Here is a 20,167-nt window from a genome sequence, read left to right on the forward strand (position 1 = left end):
ACTAAGCAGGATATGGCACAAATGATCATTTACAAATAATTTAGAACTTAATAGAAAAAGTGTTGAATATGACAAGCCATTAGTCCTGATATTTTTTGACTACGAAAAAGCTTTCTACACAAAAAGTCATCAAAAAATGTTAGCCTTAACAGAGTGCCGTATAGATCAACACTATGTAAACATGATCAAATACATCTATCAAAATGCGACAGCAAACGTGAAACTGGCAGATAAAAAGACCATCGCATTTAAAATAAAACGGGGAGTCTGACATAGACACAATTTCGCTAACATGATTTAAAACATTATTAGAACAAAAACGGAATTAATGGCAATGGAGAAATACTCAGTCATTTGAAGTTCGCTGAAGATATTGTTAATTTTGCTGACAGCATCGATGATGCAGTATCGTAATTGGAGAAACTATACCTAGCCTCCGTACAAGTTGGATTAAAAATCAATCATACAAAGACAAAAATCATGGCAAATCTTATGTTAAGCGAAAATATTTCAGTAAATGACATGCTTGTTGAACAAACCATCTCTTATAAATACTTAGGGCATGAGAAACGTATAGGAAGAGATAATCAAACATGCGAACTAAGCCATAGGACTCATAGTGCATAGGACTCACTTGGGTGGCATTTGGCAAGCTGAGTTATGTCCTCAAGTCAGAACTGCCTATGTGTCTTAAAGGAAAAGTCTTTGATCAGTGCGTGTTGCCAGTACTTACAAATGGTGCAGAAACTTAAACAGTAACCAAGAAAATAAGAAATAAAATTTGAGTTACCCAAAGAGCCATGGAACACTTGATGTTAGGCATTTCTTGTAGGGATCGGATTATGAACAAGGAAATAAGACGGAGAATAGGAGTGACAGATGCAATAGAAAGAATTATGACCCTTAGGTGGAACTGGGCGGGGCATATAGCTAAAATGTACGATACAGACACTGGAGACCAAGACAAGAAGCATATCGAAGTAGAGGCCGTTCGCCAACAAGATGGTCTGATGACATAAAATGGATCAGCAAAAATTCGATGCAAACAGCACAAAACAGAAATACCTGGAAAAGACTGAGGTAGACCTATATCCAGCAGTGGATAGATCCGGGTTGAATCCGACTCACTTACCTTGTTGCTTCTCTTCATTGTAGTTTCAAAGTCACTATACTGCTTCTGATATGAGTTTAGATGATCCTGTAAACTATTGACATTCTCTTGAAGTACCTTATTTGTCTCGTCACTTCTTTCTAAATTAATAATCATCATAGCTCTATCTTTTTTCCAAATTTCACGTTCTGCTTCAAACTCACATTCAAGCTTCTTAAGCTGTGTGTCAGAGAGTTTCTTCTGCAGATCCATTTGACGATTCATATTAGACATGTGGAGTTCTCTTTCCTGGAATTGTTCGTATAATTCAGCTAGTTTAGAAGTCATATTAAGATTTTCATTTCGTAAACGAGAAGATTTATCTTTATTCTCATCCATAAGTTGTGTAAGGGCATTAAGTTTTTCTGTGAAGCTAGCTGCAACTTCCTTTCTCTTCTCCTCCTCATCCTTCAGTCTGTTGTAGTTTTCCTCCTGTATGGAACCATACAAAATTAATAAATATCATTACTGATTAATCATCATAAACATAGCATACATATACAGGGTGCGCCAAACCTCTGGTCTTCTTTGATTACGGCTAAACTATGAGATATACAAAAAAATGTTTATAACAAAACTAATGTGTATCAAAGAGGTCTATAATTTAAAATTATTTTCAATTATACAGGGTGAGTCAGAACGACGGTATGAACCAAAGTTTTATTTTTTTAAATGGAACACCCTGTATATTAAATCATTTTTGAATATATTATTTAAAAATATGAAAAATTTGTATAAGGTCTTATAGGCCTAAAGTTAATAATTTTCGAAATATTTACATTTTTATTGAGAAAAATGGTAATATTTATAGGGTTGTGGATTATGTTTCCAAGGAAATAAAAATTTACGTGATAGGTCAAAGTTTTTAAAATATAGTGTTATTTTTAAATAATTTAATATTTTTTACTTTTAGCCATAACATATACAGTGTGATCACTATTTGCAAATACAAAATTTTCTCATTTTTTTTAAATGGGACATCCTGTATATTAGTTTTGCGTTTTGTAGTAAATATTACAACCTTTCTTTTGGTATAAGGTTGTATGTACCTAGCATGTTTCGTTTTGTAAATATTTTAAAAAAACTATAGATTTTACGTGTTTGCGGATTTTTTATTTAAACTTTTTTTTACAAAAAAAATAATTATAATCTGGTTTTAGAGACATACACTAAAATATAAAATAAGAAAATAAAAACGTAATTAAAGATTAAAATAAATCGTATGCTAGTACAACTCAATATTATTTTACAAAAAATATTATACCATATTAATGAATGCATAAATTAGTTACTAAATTAAATAAACAACCAAATTTTAAATCAACCGTAGTAATTTTTCTACTACAGCAACTTTCCTGTACCAAATTAATTGTTAGTTAAATTGTATTTAGTTAAACTTTTAATTTACCTTTTAAATTTACTTACATACATCTTGAGAATATAAAAATTATTATAAAGTATGCTTTGAAACAAATGAATGTTAAATGTATCATCCAAATTATTTATTAATATAAATAGTATTTACTGGTGTCACAAAAACTGGTAATACTTTTGTAGTTGAAATTTTTGTAACAATTTTTTATATTTTAAATTTTAATTTTTTAACCGAAAAATTTTTGGATATGACTTTTGTTTTGGGCGAAACCATTAGAAATTATTACCAGCTTTTGTGACACGAGTAGGTACATAGATACTATTTACTTCTTAATATACTTCCATAACGTTCATTTGTTTCAAAGCATACTTTATACGTTCTCAAGATGTAGGTAAATTAAAAAGTTATTAACTGATCTTACTCGTAAATACAATAAAACTAACAATTAATTTGGTACAGGAAAGTTGCTGCGGTAGAAGAATTACTACGATTGATTTAAAATTTGGTTGTTTATTTAATTTAGTAACTAATTTATGTATTCATTAATAAGGTAAAATATTTTTTGTAAAATAATTTAAAGTTATTAAATTCAATTGAATTGTACTAGCATACGATTTATTTTAATCTTTAATTACCTTTTTATTTTCATATTTTATATTTTAGTGTATGTTTCTAAAACCAGATTATAATTATTTTTTTTGCAAAAAAATTTTTAAATAAAAAATCCGCAAAAACGTAAAATCTATAGTTTTCTTAAAATATCTACAAAACGAAACATGCTAGGTACATACAACCTTATACCAAAAGAAAGGTTGTAATATTTACTACCAAACGCAAAACTAATATACAGGGTGTCCCATTTAAAAAAAAATGAGAAAATTTTGTATTTGCAAATAGTGATCACACTGTATATTTTATGGCTAAAAGTAAAAAATATTAAATTATTTAAAAATAACACTGTATTTTAAAAACTTTGACCTATCACCTAAATTTTTATTTCCTTGGAAACATAATCCACAACCCTATAAATATTACCATTTTTCTCAATAAAGATGTAAATATTTTGAAAATTATTAACTTTAGGCCTATAAGACCTTATACAAATTTTTTATATTTTTAAATAATATATTCAAAAATGATTTAATATACAGGGTGTTCCATTTAAAAAAATAAAACTTTGGTTCATACCGTCGTTCTGACTCACCCTGTATAATTGAAAATAATTTTAAATTATAGACCTCTTTGATACACATTAGTTTTGTTATAAACATGTTTTTGTATATCTCATAGTTTAGCCGTAATCAAAGAAGACCAGAGGTTTGGCGCACCCTGTATACAGTATGTCCCTGTAAGTTGTATCCATATGGAAAACTTTTTTATTATTAATTTTACGAAAAAAAGTTATTCTTCATAAAAAGCTCTGCATGGTCCAAAACCTAAGATTTAACCATCAAATATCAAATTTTTTGAATATTATATGAGGTATGTCAAAAAGTTTGAATTTCACTCAAGAGTAAAGTAGCTTTATTTTTCACAATATTGAAAATTGCTATTATGAAAAGTTGTTTGGAATTAAAAACTACATTCTAGTATGCAATTACATCCTTCTAATTGAAAAAAATAATTTTTTGAAAAATTATGGATAACATAACATTATTTTCAGTTATTTCAATTCAGATAACTCTTATTATTAATTTTACGAAAAAAAGTGATTCTTAATAAAAAGTTCTGCATGGTCTAAAACGTAAAATACAACCATTTTATGTCAAATTTTATCAATTTTATACGAGGTATGTCAAAAAATATGAATTTCGCTCAAGAGTAAAATACGTTTATTTTTCACAATATCGAAAATTGTTATTATGAAAAGTTATTTAGAATTAAAAACTATGTTTCAGTATGTAATTACATCCTTTTAATTGAAATATTCTGAACTATAAAGGTACTTTACTTTTGATCTAAATTTATATTTTTTGACATACCTCGTATAAAATTGATAAAATTTGATATAAAATGGTTGTATTTTAGGTTTTAGACCATCCAGAACTTTTTATTAGGAATCACTTTTTTTCGTAAAATTAATAATAAAAGAGTTATCTGAATTGAAATAACGAAAAATAATGTTAGTTATCCCTAATTCTTAAAAAAAAAAAAAATTTAATTAGGAGATAATTGCATACTAGAATATAGTTTTTAATTCCAAACAACTTTTCATAATAGCAATGTTCAATATTGTGAAAAATATAGCTACTTTACTCTTGAGTGAAATTCAAACTTTTTGACATACCTCGTATAATATTCAAAAAATTTGATATTTGATGGTTAAATCTTAGGTTTTGGACCATGCAGAGCTTTTTATAAAGAACAACTTTTTTTCGTAAAATTAATAATAAAAAAGATTTCCATATGGATACAACTTACAGGGACATACTGTACATAATGTCAAAAGCAACAAAGCTAGAAATAAAGGAAGTTAAAAGATTCGATAGTTATAAAGTAAAAAAATATTGCTCTCAGTGATGATGTATTGGTAAGGAGGTATTGGTGTACCAGTAGGGAGGGAAAAGACTACAAAAAGAGATATGACCTGATAACAAGAATATGGGAAGTAGAAAAAATACCAGAAGAGTGGACCAAAGCAAGGATCTGCCCTATACATAAAAAAGGGGATTGAATGCTATGCGACAACTATAGAGGCATTGCACTATTAGAAATAGTTTACAAAATCTTGGCACAAAGTATAAGAAAAAGATTAGATCAGTATTCGGAAAAGATATAGGGAGAATACCAGGTAAGTTTTAGAAACAACAGATCAACCACAGACCAAATATTTGCCTCCAAAGAAATACAGACTACCTGTTACGAACATAAAACAGTAGTATATGCTTTGTTCGTCGACTTTAAGCAGACTATGACACAGTAAACAGACAGCAGATGTACTAACTGAGGAAAGAATTGGGGATATCAAGTAAAATTGTCAGGATGGTAAAGGTGATGATGGAAGATACAACAAACGAAATAGCATGGAAAGGGTATACATCCAAAAAGTTTGAAACCAAGGAAGGATTATGATAAGAAGACCCACTATCAACAACTGCATTCAATCTAACATTGGAAGGAATAATCAGGAAAAGCAAAATAATCATGCAAAAAACGATATTTAATAACGGCCGTCAATGCATAATATTTGCAGATGATCTGACACTATTAGCAACAAGCAAGAAAGAAATACAAAAGTTAATGAAAATAAGACAAAGTATATGATAATAGGAAAAATCCAAAAAGAAAAAAACATCATATTACAAATACTCGTAGATGGAGAAAAACATACTCGTTGAAAAGAGCCAAAGAAATTAATTACCTGGGAGCCAAAATAGATGAAAATCGTTAAGAGGAGCAGGAGATAAAGGCAAGAATTGCTAAAGGAAATAAAACGTATGGAGCATTACGAACATTAATGAAATGCAAATACGTCTCCAGAAAAACCTACAGTAACATGTATGTGAAACATGGGTGCTGAAAAAGGCAGAAACTGACCTTTTAGAAAGATGGGAGAGGAAAATGCAAAGAGTAATATATTGAGGTGTGAAAATAGAAGGTAAGTGGAGAAGAAGAACCAATAAAGAATTGGAAGAATTGTATAGAATAGAATAGAAAAAAAGCTTTATTCTACGGATTCACAAGTTACATACAAATATAAATTGTCAATAGAGAGAATGGTGTCAATTACAATTTATAATGGTTGCTGTAACAAACTACACTTAACATAAAAGTAATATTAAAATATAAATAATAGTAATAGTCCTGTGGGAGTTTTTGTCAGTTCTTCTATCAGGCGCGGCCGCGGCCCCCTGCGAATGGGGGATGCTTTCTGGGTATTCGTAGCGCCAGTACCCAGAGAGTAGCAGGGATACTTGCCGTGGAACAAAAACTGACACCTGGCAGTAGGTATAAAATGCACACCCATGAGAATGGAGAATAATAATTTATGTTTAGGATCGCTGCCTGGGGATCGCCAGGGCACGTCTGGAGCCGGCGCTGGACGTGACAGCATGCGGGACGTGGGTGGCAGGGTGTTGAGGAGGCGGGCCCCTGTCATACAATCAGCTACAGCTCAACCACAACCACAAGCGAGCCAAACAACAACAAGAGCTCCACCCGCCGAAGGTGCTGCGCTGGATCATCAGCCGGCGCTCACTCAAGCGGGACGACCGAGGCAGCGCATGAAATGGACTGCGTCCATTAATGAAAACATTTTGCGGTTCTACTACAAGGTGACAAACCTCGGTCAAGAAACAATCGGCTACCGACAACAGCTGTATGCCGAATTTTGCAGGACGTACCCAGATATTCAAGTATCGGAGCAACGAGTATCAGACCAATACCGGGTAATTATAAGAAACAACCTTATCCCAGAGACTAGACGCAATATCATAAGAAGCGAAGTCGAACGGGAGATTCATAACGATGTTGTAATTGAAGATTAAGTCCCCAATGAACTTCATGAGCAGATTCCTGAGCTTGCCATACAAGAAACTCAACCTGACAATACAGAGCAGGAAAACAACGAGCTACATGATAACCTAGTCAGCGAAATGGCACGTGCTGCACAAGAGTTTAATGGAACAAACCCACTTAGCAGACCACCGCTACCACGAATAAACTCTTGTAAGAAACTAGGTGTGCTGTTACAAATTGTGAACACTGAAGTCCTACCCAATTATGTCGTAGAAGCCCACACATTAGAGTATCTGCACATGCTAATCTACTGTGCAGCAACAGCAATTGCTAATGTAATGGGCATTAAGATCAGAACACGAAGGGGTACTAATAATGGAAGGACTGGTAGCAGAACTGCACCCTGGGAAAAAAGACTGCTCGGAAAGATTGAATTGCTGCGTAGGGATATTGGTCAAGTCACAGAATATATACGAGGTGTAAGAAGTACAAGAGTCATCAGGAGAGCTGAAGAAATAATACGGAATACTGCAAGACACTCAAGATACGATCCAGAAAACAACACAGCCCAACAGTGCCTGGATACATTAAAACAAAGACTCTCAGTTTATTCAGGACAACTAAGAAGGTACAAAGTGAGTAACAACCGAAAATCCGACAATGCCCTTTTTGAGACTGCTGAGAAGGCGTTCTATCGAAAACTCAATTCCACCGTAGAAAATCTCGATAAGTCTTACCCAAGCCAAGAAGAAATTCATGAGTTTTGGGGAAATCAACTTTCCACACCAGCTGCTCTTAACAAGAATGCTGGATGGATAGAAGATACGGCACAGAACTGCCAACACTACACTACTACTCTCTACGAACCCTTCACCACTGAAGAAGTCTCAAATATCATCAAAGAGCTTCATAACTGGAAATCTCCTGGACCAGACGGAGTTCAAAACTTTTGGCTCAAGAAGTTTTGGAGTGCTCATGAATGCTTATCAACCCTAATTAATCATGTTATTTTTAATCCGCAGGATATATCATTATTCCTAACTCAGGGAACCACTTATTTAATACCGAAGGATCAAAATAACACCCAAGATCCAGCAAAATACCGCCCAATTACTTGCCTTCCAACTTTGTATAAATTGGTCACATCCTGTGTAGCTCGGCGTATCTACCAACACTGTGCTCTGAACAATATCATAGAGCCTCAACAGAAAGGATGCGCTAAGGGTTCCATGGGTTGCAAAGAACAACTTATCATCGACTCAGTCATTTCTAATCAAGCATATTCCAAAAAGAGGAATCTATTTACTGCTTTTATTGATTACAAGAAGGCCTTTGATTCAGTGCCGCATGAATGGCTTATAGATATACTGAGAATATATAAAGTAGATGATAATATAGTGACCTTTTTACAACATACAATGACAGAGTGGAAAACTAGAATTCACCTTCAAATACCTGGTGAAAGTAACATCGAAACTGAAAATATCGTAATCAGCCGGGGGCCTGTTTCAAGGAGATTCATTGAGTCCTCTGTGGTTCTGTCTAGCTATGAACCCACTATCTCAGCTATTGAACTCCACAGATGCAGGTTTTAGCATCAAAAATAACAACAATGTGGTGGCGAAGCTTAATCATTTATTGTACATGGATGATTTGAAATTAATGGCTTCCACTCGAAACCAACTCGACGAGATGCTAAAAACTGTAGAAACTTTTTCTAATGATATTAGTATGCACTTCGGACTAGATAAGTGCCGTATTTTAAATATAGTCAGAGGAAAAGTACAGCCCGGAGGATTCGATATGCAAAATGGCCAGAACATCGATGCCATGGGTGAAAACGATATGTATAAATATCTTGGAGTAAAGCAAGCGCGGAAAATTGACCATAAACAAATGAAAACAGAGATAACTACTGAGTTTATACGAAGGGTAAAACAGCTGCTTCGCTCACAGCTTAACAGTAGAAATTTGTTTAAGGCACTAAACACCTACGCATGTTCCGCGCTTAGCTACTCATTTGGTATTGTTAAGTGACAAAAAACAGATATAGAAGCTCTTCAGCAAAAAGTACGAACACACCTCACAAAGGCACAAAAACACCATCCTAAAAGTGCAGTAGAAAGAACAACATTACTACGGAGTCTAGGAGGAACAGGACTTATGGATACAGGTGAGCAATTAGATAAACAAATTGCTAATTTAAGAACTTATTTTCAGATGCAGGCTGAGACATCTACTCTACATCACGCTATCTGCGCAGTAGATGACACAACACCGATCAAACTGAGGGAACCAGAAATGCGCATAAACCACCTTACTAAGGACGAAAAAGTGCGCACCTGGATGGGTAAACCTCTGCACGGGTGACATCCCAATGAGGTCAGCCAAGATTATGTCGACAATATAGCGTCGAACTACTGGTTGACATCAGGAAAGATGTTCCCTGAGACGGAGGGTTCATTACTGGCCATTCAGGATCAGGTTATACCAACCAGAAATTACCTGAAATATATCATCAAAGACCCTCAGGTTCAAAAACGACAGATGCCGATATGGATGTCAAGCCCAAGAAACCATCCAACATCTTACAGGGGGCTGCCAGGCATTTGCTGCAACTGAATACAAGGAACGGCATGACGCAGTGGGAAAAATCCTTCATCAAGAGATAGCTATCAAGCTGGGACTTCTCCAAACAGACCATCTCCCGTATTATCAATACGTCCCTGAGAGTATGCTTGAGGATGGCAACTACAAGCTATACTGGGACCGCACTGTGCTCACAGACCAAACAGTGGCACATAATAGACCAGATCTCGTACTAGTTAATAAATTAACAAGACAAACAACACTAATTGATGTGGCGATACCTAACAACAATAATCTACGTAGTAAATTTACTGAAAAGATCGCCAAGTACAGAGATCTAGAAATTCAAATACGAAGGCAATGGAGAATGCAAAGTACCCAGACGATACCGATTATTATGTCTACTACTGAAGTCATTCCGAAGACCCTCCTCGAAAGCATAAAAAAGCTGGGTCTGAATGAACATCTTTATAAGACCATGCAGAAAGCTGTACTACTCGCGACAGCCAGAAGTGTACGAAAATTTTTGGGAGATACACCTGCATTCCAAGTCACCTAGGGCTCGATAACACGGAAAGAGTCCCACCAGAGCTCAATCCTTTTGATAACGTAGGTATCTGGGATGAGTCAATTTCCCCCTTAGAGGGAGTGTGAGCCGTATGGCTAAATCTGATAGAAGTAATAAAGGGCCAACAATAACGACAACAATCAAAGCACAGAGAATACGATATTTGGGGCAGATCGAAAGAATGGGAAATGAAAGAATGTCAAAAATGTTACTCTTATGAAGACCAATACAAAAGAGAAGGAAAGGAAGGCCAAAAAAAAGATGGAAGGACAGTGAGTATGAATACCTGAAGAAAAGTAAGAGATGGAAAGAACTAGCATTGGACAGAAGGAGATTGAGGGAGGTGGTGAAGGAGTGTATAAAAAGGCTGAAGTGAATGTAATAAAATTTATAGGAGTAACATAAAAAATATAACCAAAAATGTAAACATTTTAGCCCTACGCCTACAAGGCCTGTTGAGCTTAATAAATAAATAGACTACCAGTAGACCTCTTACTGATAGGGCATTAGAAGAATAGAATAGATATAACTAGTTACGGAGATGTTGAAGAGGAAGTATGACAACAAAGCTTAAAAGCAAGTGAAGAGGCGGGATCTCTTAATGACACAATCTGGAAGAACAAACACCTAAGACAAGACACAAAAGCAAGAATCTATAATTCAGCAATTAGACCTATATTGACATACACAGCGGAGACAAGACCTGACACATCTAAAACGAGACGACTACTAGAAACAACAGAGATGAAAATACTTCGATGAATATCAGGGAAAAGTCTGTTGGATAGGAGGAGAAGCAAAAACATAAGAAGATCATGCAATGTAGAAGACATACATAAATGAATGGGTGACAAAACGGAAACAGGAGTGGAACGAACACATTAGTAGAATGGCAGAGGAAAGGATAATACGAATAGCACGTAATAAGTGACCAAATTGACGACGAAGTATTGGCAGACCAAGAAAAAGATAGTGCGATAATTTAAACAATAATTTAGGAGGCTAGTAGAAAAAAAAGCAAATACATACAAGAAGGAAGAAGAAGAATAAAACCAATAACTGTTTTCTAAACTCCACACTACTTAGTTATCAAGAATTATTTTATATGTATTTTAAACTCGAAATAAATGTTACAATAATTTTTTTAACACCTGGGCTGTGGCTGGACTTATTAATGCAGATCTACTAAAAATAAAAGTATCTATTGCGTGAATAAAGACCTATGACGTTAATAGGTCATCTAAATTAGTTAAGTACTTAAAATTTTCGTATGAATACAGACCCAAGCAAGTTACGCCGCAGAATAGCACATAATGTGAAGCAATTTGTGTGTTTACTTCTCGTCAAGGACGACCGATCTTATACTTACGATTAGTTTTTGTGAAAATTCTCTCTAAAATAAGGACTCTTTTTGTAGTTAGGTCAGCGTTTTAACAAAGTTGAAGTATATGTTTCTGAGGAAAAAAGACTCAAATGTAATAGGGGTTAACAAAAACACTTTATAAATTTATCTAGTTATCACAGTTTGTATTAAGATATATTTCTAACAAAATTGTATAGGTAATTTCTTTAAAGTAACAACTTATTCGGAGTCATGCTCATAATCATATCCATGAAGTTTTAAAATGCCTCTCCCCTAAAATCGTCTTTTTTTGACTTAAGCCTACGTTCTTGCAAAGCAGCGATATGTCCCATAGTGAACCTTTGTGAGAGTGCATTATGACAAAGTCGATGTAGCCACAGGTTAGTGTAATACAAGGTCTATTTGTCTTGTAATGCAACCAAGGTGTTAAATAAGATTTTTGATTATTTTTTATATTATTTTTATACCTCAATATACAACCCAAAACACACAAATATACTTTTTGTAAAAATACAGAAAAATCAAATAGTATAACATGTTTATTCATAAATACTGTTTCTTACCTTGATATCTCGATTTTGTTTCTGGAGTTCTCTAGCTAAATTTTCTAGTTTAGATCTAGTTAATATGTTTTTTGCAAGATCAGCTTCAACATGTTCCTTTTCTCTCTTTATACATTTTAATTGTTTTTCACTAGTTTTAAGTGTTGAAGAAGCTGCTTTGTAGTCATTATATAGTTCTATGTATTTCTCTTTAATAAAATAAATTCTCTCCGTTATGGGAAGATTAGTAATAGATTCGAGCATATTATCCCATGATCTTTGATCTCTTGATTTTCTTTTTTCATCTCGCCTCTTCTTAATCGCTCCTGTATTGACTGCAGGCACAAATACTGGCAAGTTGGCTGTATTGGGGCAGATATTTTCAGAATAAGGTTTTTCAGATGAATGAAGAGACATTCTGGAGATAGGGATAGACAGATTATCAGCATTTTGGCAAACCTGTTTAGAATCTACTGCTACTGTTTCGGAAGTACCATTAGGACAGATATTCTCAGATGAAAGGGGGGCTTTTTCAGAAAGAGGTACTGCCAATTTCTCAGCAGCATTCTGAGCTAATTGTGGTGTTACTAATGGAGATTGTTCTTGATTTTCACCAGAAGCCGGTGCTGCCGGTATTTCAGTGTTATTTTGGGGTTCCATAACCTAGAATTTAGATTTAATAATATACAAAATTTTAATATATTAAAAGAAACTTACAAATTATAGATTGAGCACAGACAGAGATATTATAATTTTCACACAAGATTTAAGGGTATAAAACACTTGACCAAAAGTCAAATTAACAGTTGAATAAAACTACTTGATCTCGAATCCGTTTTAAACTGTCTTTTGTTTTATAAACAACTTGGTTTATTTGGTTGTCAAGGAAACCACTACAAATCTCAGCATTTTAGTTTGTATTAGATTATTTTTCATTGATAAAACATTCATAATTATTTGGTCTAACTATGCTCTAATTTATAGAAATCTACTTATATTCAATTTGTTTTTAAAAACCGTATCTACCATAAATTAAGCTTTAAGTTACTTGTCACGTTGTCACTTGTCGTCTATATTCTTACCAACCGCCTTTAATGGTTGCATGGTTGCAGACGTTGAAGTATGAGTATACCCCCACACCCCCCACGTGTGGGGTTGTGCAGTGCTAAAAATATTCAAATAATGATAATAATATATCTAACATAATCAACTTTATTGATAATAAAATATGATAATAGAGAAATATATGCTATGAAAGTTTTAAGAGAATCATGTCAGTTAATAGGATAAAATGAGATTAATTCATATTTCTATATAAGTATTATTAAATAAATACTTTACAATGTTTAGGAAATGATTTAATTATAAACACGATCATAAAAAGTTCTTCATTATATTTGAAATATAGTTACTTTTTCCATATAGGTATCTCGTACATTAAAATATGTATGTACCCAATGTATTTTTGTTGTATTTTAAAAATTATTCAAACTTATAATAGATACCTAGATGGTTATAGGGTTTTTGATCTATAAAATTACTGTCTTATTTCTGCGACAGAACAAAAATGAAATATTTCCAGTTACAGATTTTTTATACCTAGATACCTACCTAAATTTTAAGAACACAAATTATGATTTAATGAAAATAATTCTAGATATATAGGTATTAGGCTCATGAGCATGTCTCACAGCTTCAAAAAACAAAACTAGATTCAAGCCATTTATCTACATATTTCGAAATAAATTCGAAATTTATTATACTTAAAAAATATATTATGTTGAGGTTATGTGAAAACTATTTATGAATTAAGCACATGGGTAGTATTTTATTACTTTTCTACAAGAAACCAAAAGTGTATTTATATACGCATACGCTTACCTTTTTATTATTAATTCACTTTCTAAACTGTATGGTACATATCTTAGTATACTTCGAATATATCATGTACAAAATGTCATTGATGTAGCCTACATTTTCATATTATAAAAAGATCTATTTTCAGAACCTAATTTTATTCCCATCTATGTTTAGATTACATGGAACCAAAATGTAGCGCAACTTCAAATGGTTTCCCGCCATCGTATGAAATAAAGGCCAGTTTCTGTTACCTAAATAAAAACAAATAATGGAGTCCATTCATTCAAATATATTATATATATTATATATTAATTTCTTTCTCCTGGATTATCATTTGATGACCTAGCCATCTACCTATAGTTCTACATTATATTTATTTTCGTCACGATATTTTTTTTAAGTACAATCTCTGTATTTGTTAGATACTGTAGCGGTTTTTTTAATAACTTATAATTACAAAGAAACTAGCGGTTCGTATTTATATACGATTTTATTTATATAACTGTACAGACGACTTTATTTTTACATACTCACTACCTCTAAAGTTCCATCCTTATTTATATTGAATACAAAAATACAAGTCATGTTCTTGAACGTTCCAGAAAAACGGAACCGCCCAACTTTAGTAATGCGTAGGCGATCATTCTCAAGAAATCTTTTCCTCGCTCGTCTGATGAGTCATCCTTCCAGATATCTCAATACGTAATGAGCTGTCGAGACGGAACCTATTATTTGCTGTCGGTAATTCGTCACACTGCTCCCTTTTTAAGATCTGAGCGTCCCGATCAGCAACTTAAGATGTAGGCCCGCGATGGCGGAATCTACAAAATTCTCCAGCTCTGCATACACCCCTCAAGAAGAAGTGACAGTCTACTGTCTTTGAATGGTACGATATCTTTGGGTTAATGCAACACACAATAATTCATACGCCGGTTTCTCTGAAGATCAGTTCCAGCATGCTTTTCACAATCTTCCAATCCAAATCTTCTACTGCATGGCCCATTTTTGGTAAAGACAAATTTTTGATGTCATAATTACACACGATTTTCTTCAAATTAGTTAGAGCACGCCATATATTCTCGTAGCTTGGCGTGTCCGTATAAGACTTCCTGGTCACCATATACAGCAAAGATCGAGGACCATCTTCCAATCGCAGTACTCTTCCAATTTTAGGCTGCTGATTTCTTAACTCGTCCAGGCCGCCGAACTTTCTATTGAATACGGATGAGATTCCTTTAGTCATCTCGAGATCTTAGGCAACACAGTGGGCTAGAGAGACGTCTTCTGGAACACTAAACAGATCTTGCTGAACTTCTGTGGTCACGCTGAATCTAGCACTCTTTCTCTCTGCGTAATTTGACATAAATTTCTTAAAACTTGGTTGTGCAGCATCTTTCATCTCCTGTTGGAAGACTCGGACTTCTTCTGTTTTATTTGAGCCAGCTTGTGGTGCAAGACGATTTATGTGAATAACTTTTGGTTTACCGTTTGGCAAATTCTTAATTCTGTATACTACGTCATTTATTTTCTTCTTAACTTCATACGGACCTTCCCATTGTCTTTGTAGTTTAGAACACAAGCCTCGACGACGCTGTGGATTATAAAGCCAGACAAGATCACCTACTTCGAAGCTTTCATTCTTGCATCGAGAATCATATTGATCTTTCATTCTGTCACTGGCTATCTGGATGTGTTATCGGGCAAGTTCATGAATGTTGTTCATTCGTAACTTCAGGCGGTCGACGTATTTTTCGCCTGCAACATGTTCCTCGAAAGGTCTGAAGCCAAACTCTAGGTTGCAGGGCAAACGAACTTCACGACCCAACATCAGGCAGGTTGGTGTCTGACCTGTAGTTTTATTCACGGCCGAGCGGTAGGCCATCAGGAATAAATGAATGTGCTGGTCCCAATCTCGCAAATGTTCAGATACAACTTTGGACAAGTGTTTACCCATCGTTCGGTTCATCCTCTCGACCTTCCATCTGATTGAGGATGCAGGGGTGTCATTCTGGTCTTATTGACACCAATCAATTTACAAACCTTTTGGAAAAAGGGAACACCAAATCGGCTGAAGAATTCTTTAATAAGTACCTCTGCAACGGTAGCAGCTTCTTGATTCAGTAATGCATAGGCCTCGGTCAATTTCGTAAAATAATCCATGGCTACCAGGATGTATTTATTTCCAGCATCGGTTTCTGGAAATGGACCCGCAATGTCGATTGCTACTCTTTCCATAGGACTGCCAATTTTGTACTGTCTCATGGGTGCTTTCTTTTTACCAACTGATTACTGGATGCACACAGTTCACATTTCCGGCACCATCTTCGTACATCATCTTTACAGTTCACCCAATAGAACCGTTCTCGAACCTTTTGTAGAGTCTTCGTAATACCAAAGTGTTCACCTAATATACCGTCATGCAACTGCCACAATACTTCTGGCACTTTACTTTTAGGTACAATCAACTGAAGCTTAGATTCTGTACCATCATCGTTCTCAAAGGTTCTGTACAGAAGATCATCTTTTAGTACCAGGCCATTCCATTGGCTCCAGTAGGCCTTGACTGCCGGACTACATGCACTATAATGTTTTGCCAACTATGTCTCTCACCTTGCCGCATCCAATCCAATACTCTTTTTATAAATGGATCATCTTCTTGGGCGTCTTGTAACTGTTGGGGCTGCCATTGCTCATTAACTACGGTGGTTCGTCTCACGGGGCAAAATCGTTTCTCTAATTTGGCACAGTGGTTACAATTTGCACTGCATAGTCGTCTCAAAAAGGCATCAGCATTTGAATGAACTCTTCCGTTCCTGTGTTCTATTTCGTAATCATATTCTTGTAATCGTTCTAACCATCTTGCCATCTGGCCCTCTGGATTACGGAATTGTATGAGCCATTTTAGAGCAGCGTGATCTGTTCGAAGAAGGAACTTTCTGCCATACAAGTATTTATGGAAATGCTCGCAAGCCTTCACTACACCCAGCAGTTCTCTTCTGTAACGCAATAGTTTCTTTCTGGTTTCGACAGGACTTAGCTGAAATAAGCGATGACTTTTTCCTGTCCATCCTGGATTTGTGAGAGAACAGCTCCTATGGCATTGTTACTAGCATCTGATCAGAGCCATCTGTAGTTGTTCGAAAGCTTTTTGGCACTCTCCATGTATATTCTTTCCCCTCCTCCGTCAACTTTTAGGGGCTTGGAGATATTGGCAAATCCTTTGACAAATCGTCGGTAATATGTACATAGGCCAAGGAAACTTCTAATTTCATGTTTATCTTTTGGTACTGGCCAATCTTTAATTGCTTCAATCATTTCAGGATCAGCTGTGTTACACCATAACTCGATACAATATGTCCCAAATACTTAACTTCTCGTCGAAACATGTGACATTTCTTCGGACTTAACTTCAAGTTCGCTTCCCTCAATCGTTAAAAGACTTCTATTGGATTCTTGGCATGTTCATCAAAGGAGTTCCCAACCACAATTACATCATCCAAGTAAACCAGGCATGTTTTCCATGTTAGACCTCTTAAAACTGCCCCCACTAATCTTTCAAATGTGGCAGGAGCATTACATAAACCAAACGGCATAGCCGTAAACTGCCAAAGCCCTGATCCTATCGAAAATGCGGTTTTCTTCCGATCGGCTGGCTCCATGTCTACTTGACAATATCCACTTTTTAGATCGAGTGTGGAGAACCAACGAAAACCGGAGAGACTATCGAATGTATCGTCTATTCTGGGCAAAGGATAACTATCTTTTTTTGTTACCGCATTGAGCTGGCGGTAGTCGATACAAAACCGCGTTGAACCATCTTTATTCTTTACCAGAACTACTGGTGATGTCCATGGACTCTTCGATTATCCTTGATAATCTCTTCGGCTTCATCTCTTTTCGCAAATGGAAGTCGTCTAGGCCGTTGTCTGATTAACTGAGCGTCTCCGGTATTTATTTTATGCGTTACCATGCTTGTTTTGCCTTTATCCTTCTTATCAATAGCAAAAACATCGTGATACTCTATCAGCATCGACCTCACTTTTTCGGTTCGTTCATGATCAAGATCTTGGCATCTTCCAATGACCATCTCAACAAGCTCCTTTGGACACTTTGACTTCGATGATTTCTCATTGGTGTTCGTAGAGCAAATCGAAGCCACGGGAACACACTGTCCGATCAAAGTTCTTCTATTTAACTTGATAGCAGTTTCCTTTCAATTCATAACTCTTACCGGGACGACACCTCGAACTCTCACCAAAGCTTTTGCCGTTAGGAACTCGACATTGTCCACATCTTCGACCATCCTTAAACTTCCATCTCGGCAGTGTCCATCAAGCATGGTCGTCAGAATTTTCTCACTATTACCGGGTATGGTTACGTCGCATGTAGTCAGTAAGCGGATGACATCTTCTCTGTCGTCATGAACATTTCAGACAACCAGATGATATCGTCATCTGGTAACATTTTTCTTGACCCTTAGGAATTGACCTTAATATATCTGCAGCATCACCTCGTAGAGCAGCAGTCAAGGAAACAGCCTTTTCTTGTTCGGTTCAATGATTGACAGTCGCAATAGCTTTAAATTGTTTAAGGTATATGGACCAAGAAAACAACACAAAAAACAACAATGGATGACTGATGAAATCCTGGAATTGATGGAGCAGAGAAGAAAACTGAAAGATAACAAAACAGAATACAAAGAAAAACAAAAACTAATTAAACAAAAAATAAAGGTAGCTAAAGAAAAATGGATGGAGGATAAATGCAAGGAATTAGAAAAGTTGAATGAAAAACATGATACGTTTAATATGTTTAAAAAAGTTAGAGAAGTATAAGCGTCGTTTAAACACAACGATAAGTCACAGCAACTAGTTGTGATGACAAGTTGAAACACTGTTTAGACGCTGCTATTCAATGCGATACCACCTTCAACCCAACTCCAACTTTGATAAGTTGTGCCATGTTGTGCGATGCACCGTTTACACACAATGATAAGTTGCAACAACTCGATTGACCTTGATAAGTTGTTTGATTTATCGCTGTGTTTAAACGACCCTAAGAAAACTCCACATACTGTAACCGATTCGAAAAATGATAATAGATGAACACGAAATCCGAACTACCTGGTATAATTATATAAATGAACTGTATAATGATGATAGACCCGAAGAACTGGACACTTTAGGTGAAGGTGAAGGACCAGAAATACAACATGCTATAAAATTGGCAAAAAACAAGAAAGCCGTTGGTCCCGACAACATACCTACAGAAATGTTAAAGCTCATAAATGAGGAAAACATTGGAATACTAGTCCAACTTTTCAATGATGTTTATTCGACTGGTGATATCCCTGAAGATTGGTTAAAGTCCGAATTCATAACCCTACCAAAAAAACAACGTCCGAAAAACTGTAGCGACTATAGAATGATAAGCCTTATGAGCCACACCTTGAAAATCTTTCTACGTATCATCCACAGTAGAATCAGAGATAAATGTGAAGAAGACCAGGATGAAACACAATTTGGCTTCAGAAATGGACTGGGAACCCGGGACGCACTCTTTGCACTAAATGTGTTATTGCAGAAATGCCGAGATCAAAGGAAAGACGTCTTTGCTGTATTTATTGACTATGAGAAGGCCTTTGATCGAGTACAACATCACAAATTAATTAAAATACTAAAGGATAAAGGAGTTGATAGTCAAGATGTACGAATCATAGAAAAATTATACTGGCGTCAAACAGCGACAGCTTGCATAAATGGAAAATCAACAGAAATGCACAAAATACAAAGAGGCGTCAGACAGCGTTGTATACTGTCCCCACTGTTGTTCAATTTGTATTCAGATAGAATATTTAAGGAAGCGCTGCATAATTTGGAATGGGGTGTGAAGGTTAATGGAATTCTGATAAATACAATCAGATATGCAGACGATACAGTTATTTTAAGTGATGATATGAATGGATTACAACACCTTTTAAATGCCATTGACAGAGTGGGAAGAGAGTTTGGCCTAAATATAAAGTCAGTTGCCTGTCAGCTCTTGTAACATAATGACCTAATTTGTTACCTTTGACCCACTTACAACGTGTGGGAGTCATATGTTATCCTAGGGCCGTATCCTTAGGGATTATATCCATCCTTTGGAATTTGCTATGTTAGCATTTTGATGTGACTTTTAGTCCATTTTTGAAAGGCTTTGACCTTCGTATTTTTTGGTTGGCTCACCATGTTCTTGCAACACTGATTATGCTCTTTTTAGA

The 20,167-nt window shown here is 35.2% G+C and overlaps 1 protein-coding gene across 3 annotated transcripts in view; it reads right to left on the reverse strand.

Moving 5' to 3' along the window:
* The window catches only part of LOC126893314 (alpha-taxilin-like), a 43,432-nt gene extending 29,034 nt beyond the window's left edge, over window positions 1–14,398 (reverse strand). Inside the window, exons 1-4 of one of the 3 annotated variants that reach the window (XM_050663353.1) lie at window positions 13,927–14,398; window positions 13,072–13,210; window positions 12,067–12,708; window positions 1,133–1,582 (exon numbers count right to left, since the gene is read on the reverse strand). In XM_050663353.1, the coding sequence (XP_050519310.1) occupies window positions 1,133–1,582; window positions 12,067–12,708; window positions 13,072–13,074 (1,095 nt within the window). In that variant the 5' untranslated portion in view covers window positions 13,075–13,210; window positions 13,927–14,398. The other 2 variants (XM_050663354.1, XM_050663355.1) reach the window with 2 other exon arrangements.
* Between the last annotated feature and the right edge of the window lie 5,769 nt (window positions 14,399–20,167).

The sequence above is a fragment of the Diabrotica virgifera genome, chromosome 10 (genome assembly GCF_917563875.1).
Source record: "Diabrotica virgifera virgifera chromosome 10, PGI_DIABVI_V3a".
Classification (NCBI taxonomy): Eukaryota; Metazoa; Arthropoda; class Insecta; order Coleoptera; family Chrysomelidae; genus Diabrotica; species Diabrotica virgifera.